Consider the following 18,036-nt stretch of genomic DNA (forward strand, 5'->3'; position numbering starts at 1 on the left):
TGACCCCTGGTTTTCTGGGACTCCCAGACACAGTGCACTGAACTGAAGGCCCTTGCTCTGTTACCTGTCAGAGGCAAAGATCACATGCCAGCACTTGTCCTTGGTCTTCCCACAGCTCAAGATTTTACTAATTCTGAAGAAATAAGTCATTCTGTGAGAGAGCATCCCAGACCTTCAGGCCTTTTCTTCAACTACTACCCATGAGACACACTGCACTGATTCATTTTAAAAAGACTGTGTTCCACTTTGGTAAAATACTGGGGAGTGGGGGTGTGTGTTTTAATGATAGTCAGCACAGGACGTTGGCAATCCAGTAGTTGTCACTGGTCTACCTGGAATGATTTCTGTGCCCTGGGTATCATTTATCCCACTTCTTGCTGTCTAGAAGTTAGATATCAAGCTGCACTAATTATCTTGGCTCCCCTACTGTCAACAGAGAGAGGAATGGGGACTTGCACAGAGCAATTCATTCCACCCTAGAATATCATATCCGCACAGATCTCAGTAAAGGATATATCTTTATCATGAAAAACTGAGGATAATAGCTCTTCTTCTAATGAAAGCAGCAGCAGCATAGGGAAATATTCTTTGTCGGTAGCACAGGTTGAGAATCTCTAATGGTGCGTTTTCTGCCTGTGTTTCTGTGTGAGCTCAAAGTACTGGTCCTCTCTCACAGAACCAGTCCCATAGTGTGGTTATTAGCATCTGTTTCATCTCCCCTCTGGATCTCAGGGGTGCCAGAGTGTTAGGCATCCCTTTTCTACTGATCTTATACATATTGCTGATATTAGACATGCCCTCCCTGGCACCTTGTGTACAGCCACAGCTGGCTTTTTCATGCTTCCGCTGTACAAAGAGCACTACAATACTGTCCATAATAGGCACAGAGAACAGGCAGCCGGGGCCTGATTTCATTTGCAAGCCACGTTGGCATCAGGTCACACACATCTCTCACGGTGGTGCTGGCATGCCTTCACAAGCAAGCAGGAGTGCAGGCTTCTCACTTTAGCCAGCAGCTTCAGAGACTGCGATGCTCATCTCCAGGGGCTCAGCACACATGCCTGAAGAATACAGCAGCATTTTATCTGCTCTGAACCAACGCGTGTGCTCCCAAAATCTAGCTGCCATCACACCTCTCTGAATCTGCAAGCCATTTGTTTTCTGTGTACGACATTTCAGAGCCCTTTAAATCCCAGCTCCCAGCTTCCCTACCTGGAACAAAACTGGGCAGCACAAGAAGGAAGGGAAAGGGGAAAAAAAAATGCTATAAAATTGTTTTTAGCCACTCATATGTGTCTCACAGCATCCACAGAGCTCATCATAGCAGAGCTGAGCAAAAAGGCCTTGCCACTGCAGCTTGCTCTCAGGTATTTCTGCTGCTTTGAATGCAGAAGAAATTTTCAGTTCTCACAAAAAAGGCGCATTTCTTTGCACAAAAATGTTTTAAATGAGCCACTGGTACCTTTGTAGTTAAACCTCACTCTCTGTTTTTTAAAAAAAACATGCTTTATTGATGAGAAGGGTGGTCATAAATTAGTTATACTAGAAGGGTCCTGTGTTGGGTGAGTGGTTTGAAAAAATTACAGCTTCCCTTTACACATTTGTACTTGGACAACATTAGTTACTCTCAGTAACAGACATTTTTGCTAAACAGATACATACATCTGTTCAGACAATTAGCCTTCCTACTCAAAAAAAATTTGATCCCAAACCCAATTATTTCTTAAGCAAAGAGGGGCAGTTCTTCTAGTGCTGTACACAGAACATCTGCTGTAGAGCAAGGCAGCTTTCTAAAAAATATAGCCCCAGTCCAGGGGAGCATAGAAGCACATGAATAAATAATAGAACATCTCTCAGATCAAAATTTTTCCTATGCTGTATGAATGCTTCATGTCCAGAACTCATTCTACTGGTGTGTGACAGCTCTGATGTTTGCAACATCTTTATTCACACATCAGCAGTAACTCCTTCCACCACATGCCAGCTACATATAATCTTCAAGTCCCAGTAGACTGGGAAGACAAAATCTCTTCAAGAAATACTTAAAACAGACCTTTTCCCCAGATAGAGAGCTATCCCCAGGACAGCAGTAAGGATCCAGATTTATCCAAGCGTCCAGATTTACCCGAGTCTCTTCCATATAATTTGGACCCCTTTGCAGTTTCTGAAACCCTTCCCTGATAGTTTCAGCCTAGTGGAAGATGGCAGTGAGCCCCATGACATGAAAGTTTCTCATATCCATGCCAATAAAAGAAGTATCAAGCTGTGCATAGCCCATAGTCATGGGAATATGTTGCCCAACATGCTTAGGCACCCAGTAGGAAGCAAGACTGTGGATACCTGAAGCAGTTCTGAATTACAGCATGCTGTATGTCTCAATGTTTCATCTGTATGGATGAAAAAAAATGAAAGAGTGGCCATTAATGCACGCAGGAGCTTGGTTCAAGTGTCACGTGAGCTTCACGCAAATGCATTCCCGCTTGCTCTGCATGGGAGAAACCTCACCTCAAGCTTAAGTGTAATCAGGACTTGAACCTCACTGAAAATTTGGGTCAGGGAGATTCTGAATGCTGGATGGCCTCCATTTTACTTCCTCATAATGCGATTAACTGACAGTGTATGTGTGAATTGCTGTAAATTGCTATTTATAGGAAGTTTACAAATATGCACCACTTTGCTTTAAGGGCTGATCTCCTGGCCTTTACAATGGGTGGCACAGTCTGAGGCACTGAAAGTAGTTTCTTTGTGTTTACCTGTGGAAATATTCTCTAATATATTTGAGAACTTTTTATCTCAAAGGCAGAAGTTGTCCAGATTTACCATTTAATGTGTGATCTCAATGTCAATTTTTTCCCTCCTTGGTTCTTAGACAAGATCATTTGTTGTGCAAGTAACTGCATGAAATTTTGCACATCAGAGGACTGTACTGTGACCACCCACCTCCTGCCATCGTGTCCCATGACTAAATTGTATCAATGAATCAGCAATATTATCTTGGAAAACAGGAGCATGGCTCACCAGAAATTTTGTGAAACCTTGGTTTTTAATTGAAAGACTTTAGAAAAAATCCCAAACAATTCTTTTTTCTCCATCACAAAGGTTTTTATTCACATACACAAATATGCACAGAACCCCTTTTCCCCAACAAGCTCTACCTGGCAAAAGATTTGATCTTGGTGAGATCAAAGTTAATGGGAGTTAAATAGAAAATGTCCAGTCTTTTCTACTATCAATTTACTTGGTTTTCCTATCACACTTAGTAGCCCAGTGGCCACTACCTACAAAAAAAATTACCAAAGGTTTTCATATACATCTGTTTTCCATGGAGATAAAAGCAATTTTTTTCATGATGGTGGTGATGATCTAGTATAGATTTGCAAGCAAAACCTGGATATGGCAAGTGCCTTGATTCACACCCATATGATTCACACTTAGGGTTAAAAAAACCCATGTAGCCTTGGGAACTGAAGCCTGCTTTTTTATCTCAAAATACACAGCTCTCCTTGAGGGGACCTTTTTAAAGCATTCCTGTAGGGGTATATTTAGTAGAGTTCAATGGAGATAATTTCTGTACTGGGGACCACGTATCTTTGCTATAACATTATCTTCTACTTACATTTCCTTTCTAAAACTGCCTTGTGTAAAACTGCACCCACAACATAAAAGGCAAAGGTTTTTTTAACTTATTTTCCTAAATCTGCAGCCTCCAAAATTATTCCTTAAAAGCACAAGGATGAACTGCGATGTAGTTCTTCATTAAGTTGATCTCTCCAAATGAAAACCCAAAAAGAATTCAATACTGTTTTTCAACAAGCCATCCATAAATTTACCTAGAACACCTGTTATTCTTCAGCTTGAAAGCTAATCTCAAGTCTTCTCTTGCAGTTTATTCTTGTAATTCCTACATCAATTAACCTCTGTTAGGTCAATGACAAAACACTATAAAAACCACTCTTGGTAGCAAGTACACCTGATGTTCAGAAAAGCCGGGACTTTTGACATGAAATAATGGATTATGTACAAAATGTCACCTGAAAAAAAATATTTCAATTATTATCAACTAAAGCAAAAAACTCTTAACATAAGATCATTGCTTCTGCAAAATTAACCTTTCTAATAATAATGAACAATTATATGTCACAAAGAAGAAATTAAAGATGATGAAAAGATGATGAGGCACTTCCCATTGGAAGGTTTATTTCATCCTCAACTTGGTATTACATCTTACTCTGAATAGCAGAACAAGCAGCTGTGTAAGGCCAGTGGTAGTCACTCATTCAGTCAGGGACATTTGGCACTAAACAAACTGAAGAAAATTAACCCAAGGTTAGCCTCACTTCCTCCTTCTGATCCTTACAGGTTTTGCTACAGGATAAACTTTGTCAGATGGTACCAATTTTTTGTTTGTTTGTTTATTTCCTTCTTAAGTACTGGATAACAAATATTGCTTTACAGAACTGCCATATGTGGTCAGGTCAGAGGTTCATCCCCAGTCCAACATTAATTTCTAATAGTGTCTGGAGAAAGGTTTAAGAATGTGGCAATGATATGGTGACATTTCTTTAGGCTGTCCTCTGCCTCCATGAACTAGAGACTGGCAGGCTGTATTTAACAGCCTTCAGTACAACTTTCTTCTCTGACTTTGTCCACCCATTCCTGAAACCACACCTAACATTCTGAAGCAATGAATGCCACAGGTTGTCCATATACTCTATGGGGAAAAAAGAGCTCTTTTCCCATTTTCTTTGTTTGGAGAATACTGGTTTAGTAAGCAATTTTTTTTTTCCTCCTATGTCCCCTTGTCCTTATATCAAGAGAGGTAATGAGGAGTCATCGCCTTCCACAGTTGGTGGGATATTGTAAAGAGAGCCAGAAGAGTGGGGTTTGATTTCCTGCTCTGACATACACTGGAAAGCAGTATTTTTAGCAGTATTCAAGCCAAAGCTGAACTCTGCAAAACGTATAGCAGTACAGCAATAGTTCATGCCACTCACTGAATGCTGGGCCAACAATCCTCAGAATCACTGTGTGGCATTAATTATTTAACCATCAATCCACTGCCTCAAAGGCTCATTATATCCAGTTTTCTGAAGAATGAAAGGAACCAGCAGGGAAGAGAGTCAATTCTTACAGCAAGCCAGGGGCAGAAATTCAATTAGAAATGGGAATCTTTTGCCCTGTTTTGGGAGCAGGCATTCCCAAAACTGCTGCATCACCCGTATTATGGTAGGTGCAGGTGATATGAATGCAGTAAGGCTTCTTTTCCTCCAAAACACTCAAGGCATTTCTGTTGCCTGCCACGCAGCTTTGAGTAGTGCTTGAGGCTCGTAGGATTGCTGTCAAAGCACTAGTCAGAGCTCAGGTCAATGTTTGCCCTAAACTGGCCACTGCCCAAAACTAGATGGTGATGTCCTACACCAGAAACTTGGTTTTAGGCAACATGAGTGAAGCAGGTGTTGAAGCTGCGAGTATTTCTAAAGCATAGTCTCTGGGCTAAGCATGAGTGGGATATTCCTGAAGACCAAGGAAACTAGTCTCCCTGTTCCTTGCCAGTCAAGAGAAGAGCTCTTGGAGACAGCAAGCCAAAGCTCCCAGCCCTGAGTGGGCATCGCCCTTCACTAGAGCCTCTCCACTGAGTGTTAAGGGAGGAAATTGGTTTCTCTGCCTTTAGCCCAAAGGGGCAACACATGCCACAGATCAACAGCCTTGTGAAGGGGAGGGCTGAAAGGACACTGACCAGTGCATCGCTTTTGGGACAGCCAGTCGAACAATCACACTGAAGCACTCAGTGGCGATGCCAGGGCAGGTCACCATGCTACAGACCAGCTGACAGGGCAGAGAACAAGATGCTCTGGGCATGCTACAGCTTCCCTGTGCTCTTCCATTCCTTGCTGATGGGATAATTTATGCAGTCCTCCTTCAGTACAGGAAGCTGTTCACACACAGTTAAACAGAAACATAAGGGAATAGAGTTTTAGAAGGAAATCATTGACTTCTTGGGCAGCACAAAGGGCAAAACAATAACAAATCACATCTGGCTTCCATTAGGATGTACAGCCCCTGCAAATTACAGTCCAAATGAGTTAGACCCATCCAAAAGGCTGATCAGTGTCATCTGAGGCAGTCAGCTTAATCCAGGATATGCCTCTTTGGTTTCTCAGTGCAATATAAATTAAAAAAACAGTGGCAAATTAAATATGTATGGGGCCTTGGGAGAACTTCATCAGCTTCAGAATATAAAAAAGAAGGAGAAAGCAATATACAACTACCAAAGCAAGTATGCAACAGGTAAAGGGAAAATGCAACGAACAGTCCCTAGCACCACAACAGGGCTGCCGCAGAGCAGCTGCCTGAGCCTGCTGAATTTCAAGGGAAGACTAGAGAAAAACAACCCCACTGTGACAGACCACAGGAGAGGAGCATGTCCTGTAAATTATTTCACTACTACGAGATGGACTCTGAATTCAGCGTGACCAACTGCTGAGTTGCTTGAACTAAGTTTGGCCAGATAAGTCTAATAGCACTCCTCTTATGGAGAGTGCCTACAAAATATTTCAAAGGACTGAGAAAAAAGCACTGAGCTTCACTTACCCATTTTTGTTGTATTTGCAGGTCACTTCTTTTTATCTCTTCCTTATCTCCTGATAATGCTGAAACAACTCTGGTTTAACAGCAGAAGGCTGCTAAGCAATCCAGCTCAGAATATTTTAGTTAATAAACATAAAGTTTAGGAGAAAGACTTTAAAACACTGTATGATTAAAAAAATAAATTAGAGAATAATTTTTGTGCTTCACTTGATATAGAAACAGAATTACTTAATTGTATTCAAATAAAAATTCTTCCAGCATAAAGCAAGTATGTGCACCACCATGTGAGATGTCTCCCTCATGTATATGATACCTTAATAATTAGGGCATTCTCCATAGCTGAGGGAGATCGAATTCAGTTTCCACATATGCCTAAGGAGCTTCAAACTCTTTGGAGAGTGAGACAATCAGAGGATGTAGGCCATTTTGGGGTGGGTGGCTGTGACCTCCTCCTGAAACTGTTAAATTTTACATAAAAAAGTCTCATTTCAGCAGGAAGGTGCATTAATGTGCAGGTAGGTGCTACTGACACAAGGCAGAGAGAAGTCAGTCAGTGGGATCCCTGCTCCCACAGCTACGTACGTGTTTTACACAAGCTGGTCATTGAACGGGCAGGTACAGATAAACCATGGGACTCACGGCCATGGTCAGCCATGGGATATGCTGTTTGCCGAGGGGACGTGACCAAGAGTGGTGTAACGACATAAGGAGATTCTCTCTTTACAGAAGCAAGATTCCTAGGCTTTGCTTTTTAACTCCCTTCCCCATCACTACTGAGAGCATCTACAGCCCAGCTGGTCATCTATCTATGATGCTGAGAGCAGATTTTTTTTTACCAGCCAATTCATTCATAGTTCACCGACAAGAAGAAAGATCAATAAGGTAACAGTAGTGCTTCAGAGAAGAGAAAAAACAAGACTTAAATACAGTGATTACCAAAGGGTCTCTTCTCCCCATACACTGCATGTGCAGAGATTCACTCTCCCTCCCCTCTCGTTCAGCCTAGCTACACATAACCTGTCCTGCACAAGGTCACCTGTGGGTCCTTCCTGCTGGACTCCAGAGCCTTGACAGAGAAGGACAGCCATTCATTCAGCTATCAGTCATTCAGCAGCGGCAAACCCAATTATGTGTAATTATAGTAATGCCAGGAGAAAAACCTCCATTGTATATAAAACATTAAAAGGAAATAAGCCATACAATGCAAGGCATCGGAAATGAGAGCTCAGGGTCACAGGCAAAATTCAAATGCAGTATCTCGATTTAAAAAAGAAAAAAAAAAATCAATCAGTATGCTCTCCCAAGGCATTTCACCTCTAATTGAGGAGTGAATTGTGTTTACTTACTTGCTCGTGTTCTTGACTGTCTTTCAGCAAATGAATCGTGATTACACTACATAAAATTCAGTGTTTGACTTTCTTATGATCCCATAGGACTGGACTCAGTAGAAATTCCACACTGTAAGACACATATGTAAAAAAGGACTGAACCCTGAAAGATATCTGTTTATTGTATAGAAAAGAAAAATATTTGTTTTAAATGTAGGTTGCAGCCCTTCCAGTTCCTGCTTCCACAGCTGAAGTGTGCAAAGGAAATGCTACCCCTCTTAAAGGGAAAATAAAAGCTGTTTCACATTCAGATTAACAATGGTCAAGGGCATTGCAGGCTACTGAGTACCTAAATCATACTATGACACATGCAGATTTTACACACAGAAGGATCTCGGGCTTTTTCATGATGCATATGCATAATTTTGGCAGGCTCAACTCCTACCCATTTTAAAGGTGTTCAAAAGTGATCAAAAATGCAGCTTAAATGAAAAACAACACAGGTTTTTGTCTGATAAACACACTTGCTACTTGAATGTTGTCATCACTGAAGCAGAATAAGGAACTCCATGCAGCATTTATGAATGAAGAATAATTTATCAGAACAAGCTGGAAATTTGAGTGAACATGGACATAATAATGAGAAACACCACAGGAATTCAAAAAAAGGTTCTAAAAATTTCTGGCAAACCACTGTGCTGCATGTTTTAAGAGCCAAAACCTCAAATATATTGTTCATTCCCACTACTTGAGCATGATGGACAGGATTCTTGGGTTGTCATCTTTTTGTTGCAAAATAGTTTTATAGCTGGAGTAGCAGTAATTGGGTAGAGTTGTCTCTACAGAGCAGAATAATTACTGTGGTTGCTATGTCAGTAGCAATTGATCTTCCAGCCAGTGGATGGGATATCACGGGACATCTATGTCTTACATTCAACTGTTGGTTGGCCTCTCGAACAGGTATAAGTTAGTAGATAGAGGCTTGTAACTGTGGCAAATTGTGTTTGTGACATTACTGGTCCTAGGGATTGAAAAAGCACAGACCTAGTTTAAGATGATCTTGTATACCATTCATGGAACACTTTCTGGCTGTCTGTGCTACTATTTCTAAGTGGTCTTAGCTGTTATGGTACTGCATGCTAAGACACAGGTACCTTGCCTTTTCGTCAAACTCCCATAAGCCCATTAAGCATCATTCCCCACTTAGCTTCCCCTGAAACAAAACAATGCAGAAACAAAGGAGAGTTCACTCACTCAGAAACAGAGAGGAGACCAAGCAGGTGGTAGAAACATGACCTTTCTCCATGAGGTCAAATAGCTTTATTGTGATTAAGCACTACAATACAGTATATATCCATAAAAAAACTCTATAGTGTATATAAATTATTCCTTCCATTCAGTAATTCTTTTTTTGTTTTAATTTTTTTCATTTCCATTACAGCTTTGGTACAATGTGATTTTATTATATTTTTAAATACTTTTAGCTTCACAAACTCAACACAAAGTACAAAACTAATCCGAATCAGGGATATTACAATCTACACAGTGGTGTTCAGTGGTAGGAAAAAATCTTACCTCAATGAATTCATGTCACTAGCTAAGCTATAAAGGCATACCTAGCAGACATGACAAAAATATGCACCATTAACCAGCAAACATTTTTTTTTTCAAAATTTATTTTATTTTATTTTTTTACAGATTTTTCCAGCAGCAAATCACTTGAGCATAGTCAGTACTTATGTCCTCAACTGATTATCCTGTTGTGTTCCTCTTCATTTGAAGGCCATGAGTTATTTGTCAAATAATGCACCGCTATCCTCGTATATCCACACTAAGCCACAGTGTCAGTACTTGACCTGCCACCCTGCATTATTAATGCTCGCACAGTTTGTCCTGCAGCTGGCAGAAATAACTGGAACGTTATTGGAGGGGCAGTGTGGGGCAATCAACCGTAGGTTGTTCTGTGGGGCAGGAGGTATGACATTACAGTAGACAGGCATTCCAGTGGCTGTAAGTGTTCCTTGACCTGATTGATTAGGTAGCATGATTGGTTGTTGATATGATTGTTGCGGCAATCCTTGAGAACCCTGGGTCATTGGCACCTAGGTAGGAATACGGAAAGACATAGAAAAAAAGATAGTAATTACTAAACAAATTAAAGTAGGTCCCTTCCCTAAAGTATCTTCCTTTTAGCTGAATTCGAGTATACAACATGTTCTGCCAACATGTGTTGTTTTCTGCTGCTCAGAACTGTTCTCATCCCTGAGGATTTTCTTTGTTAGAGAAGGGTTAAAGAGAAATCCCTTTGCTCCCGGATCTAGTAAGTGTCTCTGTTATGAGGAAGCTGAATATGAATTTCTGGGATCAGTGCAAACAGAAGACTCAATCCTGGTATATCTAGGCCATCTTAAAGGTCTAAATCTTTAACTTCATCATTAACCTTTAAAACACATTTTCAATATAGTAATTCTGAAGATGTAAGGCAAAAATTTTACCCACAAGTAATTCCCCCATTTCCTTCTGGGTTGCTGTAGTGTTTTCAGAAAAGCCGAGGGAAAAGGTGAATGGCTGCTCAATCAGTGCAATCTATTAAAATGAATTAGATGTCATTTAGTTTCTTAACTTTCCAGAGGGACCAGCAGGAAACGTAAGCACAGGCCACCTCTCACAGGCTCTTGGCATATCTCACAGAAACCAAGTATAATGTTGGGGAAATAAGCCTGGGTAACTTACAGACTTGGTAAAAATCAAGCCTCTGCCTTCCCTGTCCCCAAAACCCAATAAACAAAAATCTATCTGGCTACAGCTTGTTATGAAAGACATGGTGAGATCCTTGGTAGGAATCTGCACACATGAGTAATTTTTAACTGGATCAGGCAAAGCCCTCAACTTCATTACAGCAAACAATACTGCACTGGCAAAAAAAAAAAAAAAAAAAAGAAGAAGAATGTTCCGTCTTTTGTTTATTTAAATTAATTTTTGTCACAGGAAGAAGTGTAATTCCTTCATCCTTTGTGACATTTTACCTGCACTGCAAGCTGTAATAAATAGTTCATTTGAAGTATTCCCAATTCAGAATGAAAATCGGGAGTACTAAGAATAGGTAAACAGGAAGCAAAGAAACTAATTGACTTAGAAGCATATTTATCAGGAGGCCCCTTGCCACACACTGTCCTAATGAAATAATAAAAACCATTCTGTGATACAAAAACTTAGTTCAGTTAAGCATTCTCCAACTTTCTTTATGGCTCCCAAGTACCTGATAAGACGACATGGCTGGATACTGCACCATCATGCCTTGCACCTGATTTCCCTGTTGATTATTCATCAGGTTCTGGCTTTGGGGCGGCTGCTGCATTCCCATGAGACCCTGGAACCCCTGCTGCTGGTTCGGCAGGACAGGCTGGTAACCTGGAGGAAGAAAGATGTCTTCAAATACCCTGTTGCTTGTAGGGGCAAAATTAAAAATGTTCTAAGGAAGCACAAATGATCCCATCATTTCTCCCCACATTCGTCAAAAAGTTGCTCTATTTCTAGAGAAGCATTACTGGAAGTGAAAATTGAAGTGGAATAAACAAATGCTGTGAGTTGACAGCTGTGGCAGGCTAACATGAGCGGGCAGCACACTTTCCTCACACTCTTCAACCCCGCAGCAGAGACCACCTTGAGGGATGCATGACTGCAGTGCAGGATTGTGAAGCCCCGAACAGACACAGGGTGCTACTGGCTTCTGGCTACTTCCTCAGAGGAAAAACTCCCACCAGCTTCCAGGACACTAGTATTTGGCCTTCGCAGTCTAATCCGGTAGTTTTCTTTCAGGTCACGTTTTTTATCTTACCCTCTTACTTTTCTTGTAATGCAGCTCTCTAGCACGATATAAACAGAGAAGGCTTTATTTAATCAAGAACAACATCTGTATACACATTGGCTTCTACTTGCAAGGCTTTTTATATGATTAGAGCATATTAAGGGTCATATTGCACCCTAATAGCTTTGTGTTTGGCAAAGGAGGAAAATCACAAATAAGGGAGTGTCTGGTCCTCCCCGTTGCTCAGTGGGAACACTGCTGACACACAAGTGACTGCACAGGGATGAGAAGCTGATGCTTCTGTTTCAACCAGTGATGGGCTCTGTGTTCAAAGTCATCACAACATTGCAGGTTTTCTGCTGGGATGGCTCCTTTAGGGCTAATTGAGTAATGGGCAAAGTCTGGATGATCTGGAGGGCAAAACTGCTAAGGAGGCAGAAGCACGGATGGGAAGTGAAGTGCAAGTGGTGTGCTGCTTGGCAGCAACATGATCCAGCCGAGAACGAGCCTAGCTGGATGGAAGTGGGCTGGCTGGGTGATGCTACTATCTAGAGATGAAGGATTTTGCACAAAAAGTGGAAAAGGAAGCTGCAGAAAGATCCTGTCCTTGAAAAATGCAGCCAGCCACAGTCATTATAAATCTATGAATAATTTCTCCTTAAGACACTCTGTGTCCTTTAGCACTCGTATTTTTTAACATGCAGTTATGCACTGCACTATTAACTCTGTAGTGAGGGTGTCAGAATAAGCATATTTCAGGCAAAGAAGAATTATCAGAAGGAGCAACTCTGTTATTTTTATATGAAAAATGTGTGTCACGTCTGCTCAATTTATATTCATGAATACAGTACACGGTTCAATATACTTCATGAATTGGAAATCATCACCTGGGTATTTCTTCATTATGTAAGAAAAATAAAGTAACAAATGTCTCTGTTTCTGCCGGTCTATTGTCAATTGATAACTTTCCTTTAAAATCTTTTCTGATGCCAGAGAAATGTTGGGTATCTCTGATCAATTTTTTTGCATTAAAGATGCCTTTCTATAGATATGAGATTAATGTCTCTAGTCAACTGAGCAAAATAAAAAAAAAATTAATTCCATGAGTGATTAACTTGGCTGGGATATAGCATCAAACATCTCCCAAATGCACCAGATTATTATACATTCAAATTTTCTCTTTTCCTATGCACAAACACAGTGTCAGCATATTTTTTAGTCACAAAAATTACCAACATCAGAAGTACTGTAACTGAGTTTACAGAAGGCTTATACAGCAATAATAAAATTGCAAGTCCTCTTCTGCTCCTGTATACCAATTATGGGGGGGGAGGAGAAGAAAGGACAGAAATAAAAAATTTAGCACTACTATTCTGGTATTTGCAAGTTCAAGCAGAGAGGAGTCAACTGACAGCAGAAGCAGCAACAGATAATTCATCACATGTCACTTGTGGTTGTCAAAGCAAATCCCAGTTGTTGTAATGAACAATAGATTGATGGTGGATCTGGGATCAAGTGACAATAAGTTGGGGAGTACAATCAAACATCGGATCTGAGCTCACAGAGTCGGATCGTGATGCACTGGCACAGGGTGGTGGACTGGTGCTCTGCAGAGATGGACAGACACCACTGGGGTCAAGTGGAGATAAGTCCTTCTGTTATCTCTAGTAAATATAATTGCATTCCCATTACTTTAGTCAGACTACTGCTGATACTCTCCTGTATGTTTGAACATACAGCTGTCTCTTCACCTCAGCTTTGTCTTCCATATTCTCCAAATACAACAGATTTATTGCCCAATACAGACATGTCTATCAGACTGAAACAAAAATTTATGGAAATGACTAAGTATCTACCCTTATGCTGAACATGTAGGCATCATCTCATGGGGGTATTACAATAACATGGACCTCTGCCCTGAAAATCTCCTCTCTATTAGCAAACACTGCTTAGTATATGGCACAACCACTCCATGTTTTAGGTGCAGGAATACAAAAAGGAGACAGGTTAAGAGCTGAAGTCCACTAGGCTATGGATTGTTATTGTAACAACCTTATTACTCTTTAAGAACTTCAGCAATTTATCCTGCCCATAGAGCACGTGCACACCTCACCTCTGTCCCAACATGCAGAGTCCTGTTTATGCCCCTGAGAGTTAGAGAAGACCTCTTTCCTATTCCCTCTGCGAGCCCTTTACAACTCTCTGACTATACAAGAGGGTCCTCAGTACAAGCAGAAAAATACCTCACATGCACTCTAACGCACTTCCAATGTGATCAGATAGGAGCAAAGACCTATTAGGGTAAGAATGTGATCACATTGTCTCCTGAACCTTCTTTCCTGTTAAGGGAAATTAAGTCACTTCTTTGGCCCAGGAGGTACTGTGGTCTCTTGACCATTTTCTCCCTTGACTTGAAGGTGGAAACTGGGATTTGTAAGAAGGTTACCAGCCTGCTTGTATCCTTGTGATGATGTTGGCTGTCATCTCTTCCTTACTTTATATTCATGGACTTCTATTTTATGATCAGTACCCTTTAGAATACAGTGAAGTTTATGGGTGTCAGATCTTGCTGCAGAAACACAATACAGCATTTGGTCAAAAATCCAGCATCCTCTTCAAGGCTCTGCAACTCAAGTGAAGCCACATCACTTTACGTAATAACAAAGTCTGACCCTTTACTACATTAAATATATGAACAAAGAATCATTCTTTCATATATCTTCATATATGATCCACATTCAACCATTCCATTGAACATAAAAACCTGACAAGGTACAAAAATATACCCCAACAGTGCAGAGGGGGTACAGAGTATTAAAAGGTGAATTCCTTTCTTTATCTACAACAAGCTCTGTAAGCAAGAGGAAAAACAAAGCCCAAGTCCATTCGGCTAGACGGCTTCTGTTTCAGCACAATTGCAAGAGGAAGGAATTGGCACTCTACGTGACAGTCCATTTCAACAAGAAGTTGTTAATATCGGAAACCAGCTGCTCTGAATTTCCTACCCCTGCAGCCCAAATTCTGCAGCTCTGACTCTACATGCCCCATAACATTTCAAATGGATCCTTCAGTGTTTACTGTGTGTTGATGTCTTCATAAGGAAATGGGAGAATTGAGACTCTGCACAATTGATAGTCTTAATATACAAATCTTTCAGCAATGTTCATGAAACTATATATTTTTGAGGGCACAGAATATCGCCCCCAAATTATCTATATTGTACACACACAGCAGTTTCAACCCTCAGCTCTGCCATGCTTTTGACATGCTATTTACTTTTCAATGAAACTAAAATAATAGTGTTCACAAAAGTCTTGGGAACCAACTGCAGTGCTCGAAAAGCCGTGCATTGCTGGGCAAAGATGGATGTTTTGGAGGTGTCAGGAAATAAGTGAGAACAAGAAGCGGCACCATGCTTTCTGCAGCAATAGTTTCCTTGATACTTGCTCTTTTGCTCATTAGCTTTCATACTACATAAAGTGTAATCCTTAAAAGCCTCTTTACTGTCCCCTGAGAACATACATACGTGGGTTATTTTCTAATGGCAGTACACATCAGATGAACCATCCTATTACTGCAAGCTCCAGGGCCTCTTTACTGCAATTATATCATCCTGCTCTATGTTATCTCTGCTACAAAGGAAGATTTTTTAAATCAGGGCAAACATGAGAGACATTGTTAAACAACCAGAGGAACAAATCGTGCACAGAATTTCAATGAAAGCCTCAGAGGAAAAATGAACCTTGGATTGCAGTCAAAATGGAAAAGACCGTCATACCATCAAGGTAATTCTCTGAACCTTTACAGCCTGCATCACCATGATGACAGTCAGCTAACTTAAACATCACAGGGGGAGAAAGACTGCATGAAAGACCCACAGATGTTTTAATTTCTTAATGAGGCTACCGAGCTCACAAGACAAAATGCAGTGGTCTTGCACCTCTGTCAGTAACGCCACCCAGAGCTGTAATTAAAGTATGTTTGGTGCTCTGCTGGCCTTAGCATACATCCTTCATGAATGGCACATCATGTTTGGAGGAACTGTTTCATTGCTCATTTTAGATTTGAAGCATATATTACCAAAATAGCTTTGTAATATCTGTATCAGCACTCTGGGTAAAGAGTAATCAGCACTTCAGGTGACGAGTGAGGCAGTCTGGCACGAGTTCCTGAACTGCAAATCTTACTGTACCCTTATTGTACTCTTACCACTTGAACAGAGTCCTTGCATCTAATCCCATCCAATGCAAATGCATAAATTCAGAGCGTTTTTGATGTGAAGTGATTTGAGAGCTCATCTGCTCCCTTCCCACTTCACTCAGTGTAGCGCTGGGAGAAGCCAAGACATTGCCACCAGCAAACCCAAAATGCAGGTACCTTGGCAACAGGCTGCAGCGGCTTCAGCAAGCAAAGCCCAGAAGAAATTCAAAAGGGAAACCTCAGCAGGGCTAACTGGGCTGGGTGCAATGCTACACAGATCTGGTCATGCTCCTGCCCGCTCTGCAACTGCTGCAGTGCCTTGCTGGTGTTCTTACGGCTGCCCAGTATAGACCAGCTCAGCTTCTGCTGTGACTGCCACCAGGAGCACTGAGGAGATTGAATCTCAGCTCCCATGGAAAAGCCAAGGGGAGTGAGCATCACCTCTGGGTGCAGACGCACCTGCGATGTACTGAAAACCAGGAGCACTGAAGAGATTGAATCTCAGCTCCCATGGAAAAGCCAAGGGGAGTGAGCATCACCTCTGGGTGCAGACGCACCTGCAATGTACTGAAAACAGTGTAACAGCAGATTCTGCACCCAGTCCCAAGTTCTGCGCTTACTGCAGGGGCTTATATTTGCAGAAGACTCCCCAAAACTGACAAGGGCTGAAAAGAGAGCTACAAAAATGATCCAAGATCAGAAAGTGTATCTCTTCCTGGAAGACCTAATGAGGTCGCTCTGCGCAATTTATTCAAAAGATGAAGACATATCTGCTGGTAGAGAGTTCTTGAACAAAATAGATGATGGTAAAATAAAATTACATAGTTGGAAGATAAACCTAGAACTGTCCAGATTAGAAATAAAATTCAAAGTTTCAATAGACCCTATAATTAACAAGGAAGCAATTTACCCAGAGAGGAAACACATTTGCTATCACCTGAAACCTCTACAATGAGGATGGACAGCTTGCTAGAAGGTATTTACCAGTTTAATAAGAAGTTCTGGGGATAAAGTTATGATCTGTATCCAGTATTATTCAGAGCATTAAATTATATGTTCCAGACTTGAAATACTTATGAAAATGTTAGCCAGTTAGCTCTTAACACTCTTCCTATTTTCCAAGGAAAAGGACTACTCTGTTGCATGTGAGACAAGCTGCTCTTCCCAGTCTCTCCTCCCTTTGATCACATACTGGCAATGCCACCCAATTCACTCCTCAAGCAGAGAGTTCACCTGTGTACGGTGGATATTCTAAGGGCTATTTCTGGCCTATTTCAGTTTACTTTGCCCTGGCTGGAGCAGCGCTCAGTAGGTTTTGTAGGCTGAAGAATATGATTGGTATCTATTCCCACAATTTTGCTAGGCTACATTTTCCTTTTTAAAAATAAGCTATGGGTAAAGTATTAACGTGGCTAGATGTAGCTTTTACTCTATAATCATAGAAACTTACATCGCTCATGATAAGTTACTAACCAGAGAAGAAAAAATGTCATTATAAAACTACAATTCAGTCACGCACACTTTGGTAAGTTTGGTAAAATTTTTGGCAACTCACTTATTTGCCAAAAGCTCTGAGCTGATCCATCCCAAAGTACTCGCAAAACTGGAAGGAAGAAAAAATATGAAGCAAGCGGTTCAACAAGATCAAACACTGTGCCTTGACACAAAGAACCTTTTGATTCTCAAACAGACCCTAAATGTTATCTGTAAAATACGAGGAAAAGAAGTCTGGTAGGGGAACCTTGCATTTTGGACAGTTGGCCAAGCTGTGGGAGATGTATACTGAAATCCCTTCCCAGCACAACTGAGAGCAGGAATTTGAGGCAAGGGGTTTCTAGCAGCAAGAACAAAGCCCTCCCTGCTACAGGGGTCCAACAGTCCCTCCTGCCAATGCTCCTTACCTTGGTGTGAGATACTCAAGCACTGGATTGCAAGCAGATGTTTCACTTCTTACATGAACACATAACTACCAGCTACAAAATCTCCCCATATACTGCTTGCTCTAGAGGAGCGCTCCCCCAAGGTGTTGAACTCAGACCAGCTTCTCACATCCAGGTGTTACGCATTAGATTTGGGTGGCTGCTGAGGAAATCAGGGTTTTTTTCTCATTAT

The 18,036-nt window shown here is 41.1% G+C and overlaps 1 protein-coding gene across 19 annotated transcripts in view; it reads right to left on the minus strand.

Moving 5' to 3' along the window:
• Nucleotides 1–9,200: 9,200 nt before the first annotated feature.
• The window catches only part of ARPP21 (cAMP regulated phosphoprotein 21), a 204,378-nt gene continuing 195,542 nt past the window's right edge, over nt 9,201–18,036 (minus strand). For all 19 annotated transcript variants that reach the window (XM_074841812.1, XM_074841774.1, XM_074841794.1 and 16 more), the window contains 2 exons: nt 11,176–11,327; nt 9,201–10,018 (listed from right to left, as the gene is read on the minus strand). In XM_074841812.1, coding sequence (XP_074697913.1) covers nt 9,761–10,018; nt 11,176–11,327 — 410 coding nt within the window. In that variant the 3' untranslated portion in view covers nt 9,201–9,760. The remainder of the gene's footprint in view (nt 10,019–11,175; nt 11,328–18,036) is intronic.

This window comes from Strix aluco, chromosome 1 (assembly GCF_031877795.1).
Source record: "Strix aluco isolate bStrAlu1 chromosome 1, bStrAlu1.hap1, whole genome shotgun sequence".
Lineage (NCBI taxonomy): Eukaryota > Metazoa > Chordata > Aves > Strigiformes > Strigidae > Strix > Strix aluco.